Here is a 4014-nt window from a genome sequence, read left to right on the forward strand (position 1 = left end):
ACACTTGGCTACCATCTTCCATCAACCAACACTACCGGAGACTGCGTACCCGAATAAAAAGGGTTCATCTCTGCTTACCTTGGAAGGAAGGCTAACAGCTTGAAAACACCATATCTATCCGGAGGTATACTGCTCGTTTGTTCGGCGTAATCGTTGGAAGGCGGCCACCCGGTCTGCTGTTGTTCGAGGATCATCTCTAGTTAAAACTACAAGGCTCATATCCAAGAGCCAGCAGGTAATTAGCGCTCCAACGATATCACTCCCCAAACTGTGCTACTTTGGTCTCATTTTTGAGGTACACTGCATTCATATTGCTTGATCGTCCGGCCTGATCGTTGGAAGGCGGCCACCCGGTCTGCTGTTGTTCGAGGAGCATCTCTAATTGAAATACAAGGCTCAATCCCAAGAGCCAGCAGGTAATTGGCGCTCCAACGATATCACTGTCCCAAATTGTGCTACTTTGGTCTCACTTTTCGAGGTAAACAACATGCCCAGCAAATCGAAAACGTCGCTGAAGGTACTGCAGTCGCGGCTACGAGGTCTCCAAACATCGTTCGACAATATGTGCAAATTCATGGATGACTACACCGAAGATACGAAGCTAACCGAGGTTAAAGTGCGACTGGAGAAACTGGACATACTCTGGGACAGGATCAACCAGAGTACCGAAGAGATAGAGGCCCACGAAGATTCGACAGCCGAGGAAGAATCTTTCGTTAAGGATCGGGTAGACTTCGAGAATCGATTTTATCAACTGAAATCGTTTCTCTTGGACACAATCAGGGAGAATTCCGATGAAACTGTGCTCAATCCAATTGCTCGCTCTCACGATAACACTCATTCCGCACCCAACCCCCACGTTAGGCTACCCCAAATAACACTCCCCAAATTCAGTGGCAAAATTGATGAATGGCAGACATTTCGCGATTTATACACTTCTCTGATACACTGGCAACCTGACCTACCAGATATCGAAAAATTTCATTACCAAATTCAGTACCTCATTACCCGTAGTCAGCTAGAAGGTGAGGCGTTAGCTGTTATCGATTCGCTCCCACTCACCAGGGCGAACTATAATGTTGCTTGGGATCTGATCTGCACTCGCTATTCCAATTCCAAAATCCTTCGTAAACGTCAGGTTCAAGCGCTGTTCGAACTACCGGTGGTCAAGAAGGAATCGGCAACAGAACTACACACCCTTTTGGAATCCTATGAGAAGATCGTGAAGTCGTTGGATCAGGTAACCCCCCAGGCGACGGAGTTCAAGGATCTGTTACTGCTGCATCTACTAAGCTCTCGACTCGATGGTGCAACAAGAAGGAGCTGGGAGGAACATTCTTCTACCAAGGACGTCGATACGGTAAGGGACCTAACCAATTTTCTGCAACGGCGAATTCAGATCCTGGAGGCACTTCCCACTCGACCGGTTGAGCAGAGAATAGAAGCTGGTTCGTCGAAATTTCCAAGGAAACCCAATGTGGTGAAGGTCTGCAATACCACTCTCCAACCATCGGCTCCACTCAAATGTGTCGCTTGTTCGGATAGTCATTTGCTTTACCAGTGCTCGCAATTTCTAAAACTACCTGTTTCCGAGAGGGACGGACTACTGCGTTCGCACTCGTTGTGCCGAAACTGCTTTCGGCGTGGTCATCAGGCTCGGGATTGTCACTCGAAGTTCACTTGTAGGCAATGCAAGGGCAAGCACCATACACTTGTTTGCTTCAAGGGGAAGGTGGAAGAGAGAAGGTCAAACCACACCGGCGAATCTGGTCCGACCACTACCGCAGCACAACCAACCGAAGAGGTAACCAACACCAAAGTGGTTAACGTGGCAACCACTAACGTAGTATCTTGCAATTCTGCGTCAGGATCGTCGACGGGTGTTTTATTGCTTACGGCGATGGTTCTTTTGGAGGATGATAGGGGTCAAATCTTGCGTGTGCGGGCACTTTTGGATAGCGCAGCGGAATGCAACCTTATCACCAAACGTATGAGGAAACAGCTGGTAGTCAAGGAGGATTCCAGCATGGTCGAAGTTGTAGGCATTCATGGTACATCTAACAAGGTTCATGGCAAGGTCACGGTGACTGTTCGGTCTCGTATTTCCAATTTCGCCCAGGGTATGGAGTTTTATGTGTTGCCCAAACTTTCTGCTCAACCAGGAATAGCGTCCGTTGACCCCAACAACTGGAACCTACCAGCTGGCATTGAATTAGCGGACCCACACTTTCTCAAGTCTGAACCGATCGATCTGGTGATAGGAGCAGAGTTCTTTTTCGATGTGTTCGTTACCGGTCGGCGCATAAGTCTGGATGAACATTTGCCTCTTTTAGTCGATTCTGTTTTCGGATGGATAGCTACAGGCCGATACCCAATAGATGGTCCAATTACCTCTGTGTTATGCGATGTAGCAACTTCGAGTCGACTAGAAAAGATGATTGAGAAGTTTTGGGAGTATGAGGAGGTTGGTTTGGGGAACAACATGTCACCGGATGAAGCCAAATGTGAGGAGTATTTCCAGCGGACAACCCAAAGACAAGCTTCAGGAAGGTATATGGTATCGCTACCAGGAAATGAAGAAATGATGCGCAACCTAGGAGATTCTAAGGAGACCGCCGAAAGGAGGTTTCTTCAAATCGAACGACGATTGAACCGAGAACCATCGTTACGGGAACACTACGTGTCTTTCATGGAGGAATACGAGACACTAGGGCATATGTCACGAGTCACCCACGACGAGGAAGGAGTGAATCGGTGCTACCTTCCACATCACCCAGTCGTTAAGGAAGGAAGCACTACTACACGAGTGAGAGTGGTGTTCGATGCTTCTGCTAGAACATCCACTGGGCTCTCACTAAACGATTGCTTGCAGTCGGGCCCAGTCATCCAAAGAGATTTACGATCGATTATTCTCCGGAGCCGTTTCCGCCCAATCATGCTGGTAGCCGACATTGAAAAAATGTTTCGGCAGGTGGATGTTTGCCAAGCAGACAGACGGCTTCAATCTATCCTTTGGCGTTCGTCACCCGATCAACCTTTAACAACATACGAACTGGAAACAGTGACATATGGTACCAAACCTGCCCCATTTCTTGCGACGAGAACCCTAGTACAGCTTGCGACCGACGAGGCCGAGCGATTCCCACTGGCATCGGTAGCTGTCAAAAACGACTTTTATATGGATGATGCTATAACCGGGGCGAATGATCCTGCGACCGCCAAGGAACTACGGATTCAATTGGTGGAAATGCTCGACAGCGGTGGATTCAAACTCAGAAAGTTCGCGTCCAACTGTGCAACGGTTTTGGAAGGTATACCCAGCGAAGACCTTTCAATCCAAGCGGCGGATGGAATCTACTTGGACCCGGATCCCATGGTTAAAACGTTAGGACTCATCTGGATTCCTCCAACGGATGTTTTCCGCTTCAATTTCAAGGCCCCACCCTTCTCAGATACCCCACTCACAAAACAGAAAATTTTCTCGATCATTGCTACTTTGTTTGATCCTCTTGGATTTGTAGGACCAGTGATTACCCAAGCCAAAATCATTATGCAACTTTCGTGGTAGCTGTTGGACGACAAGGGGCAAAGGCTTGCTTGGGATTCACCTTTGCCACAAAAGGTCGAGCAAGAATTCAGAAAATTCTACGAACACATTCCCCTACTCAACGATTTGCGTATCGAACGATTGGTAATAATTCCCCAAGCTGTGCGAACCCAATTGCACATATTTTCGGATGCTTCGGAAAAAAGCCCTCGGAGCGTGTGTGTACGTCAGAACAGAAGACTCTTCGGGACGAATCAAGGTGGCCTTATTATTGTCGAAGTCTAGGATAGCACCGCTCAAAACACAAACCATCCCAAGGCTTGAATTACGTGCTGCAACATTAGCTGCCGAAATGTTTTCCCAGGTCACAGAGGCGATCGATACTGCTTTCGATGTTTTCTTCTGGACGGATTCAGAGATAGTTCTTCGTTGGTGCGCTGCAACTCCATCGACTTGGACGACATTTG

At 48.0% G+C, this 4014-nt stretch overlaps 1 protein-coding gene across 1 annotated transcript; it reads left to right on the forward strand.

Annotated features, from left to right (window-relative positions):
• Positions 1 to 487: 487 nt before the first annotated feature.
• On the forward strand, positions 488 to 3568 carry LOC134284797 (uncharacterized). The gene has a single exon (XM_062844078.1). The coding sequence runs from the start codon at positions 488 to 490 to the stop codon at positions 3566 to 3568; it is 3081 nt and encodes a 1026-aa protein (XP_062700062.1).
• Positions 3569 to 4014: the final 446 nt, after the last annotated feature.

This window comes from Aedes albopictus, unplaced genomic scaffold, assembly GCF_035046485.1.
Source record: "Aedes albopictus strain Foshan unplaced genomic scaffold, AalbF5 HiC_scaffold_87, whole genome shotgun sequence".
NCBI classification, from domain to species: Eukaryota; Metazoa; Arthropoda; class Insecta; order Diptera; family Culicidae; genus Aedes; species Aedes albopictus.

Excerpts from the sequence above, each read along its gene's own strand:
- LOC134284797 (XM_062844078.1), top strand. The coding sequence starts at position 488 with ATGCCCAGCAAATCGAAAACGTCGCTGAAGGTACTGCAGTCGCGGCTA.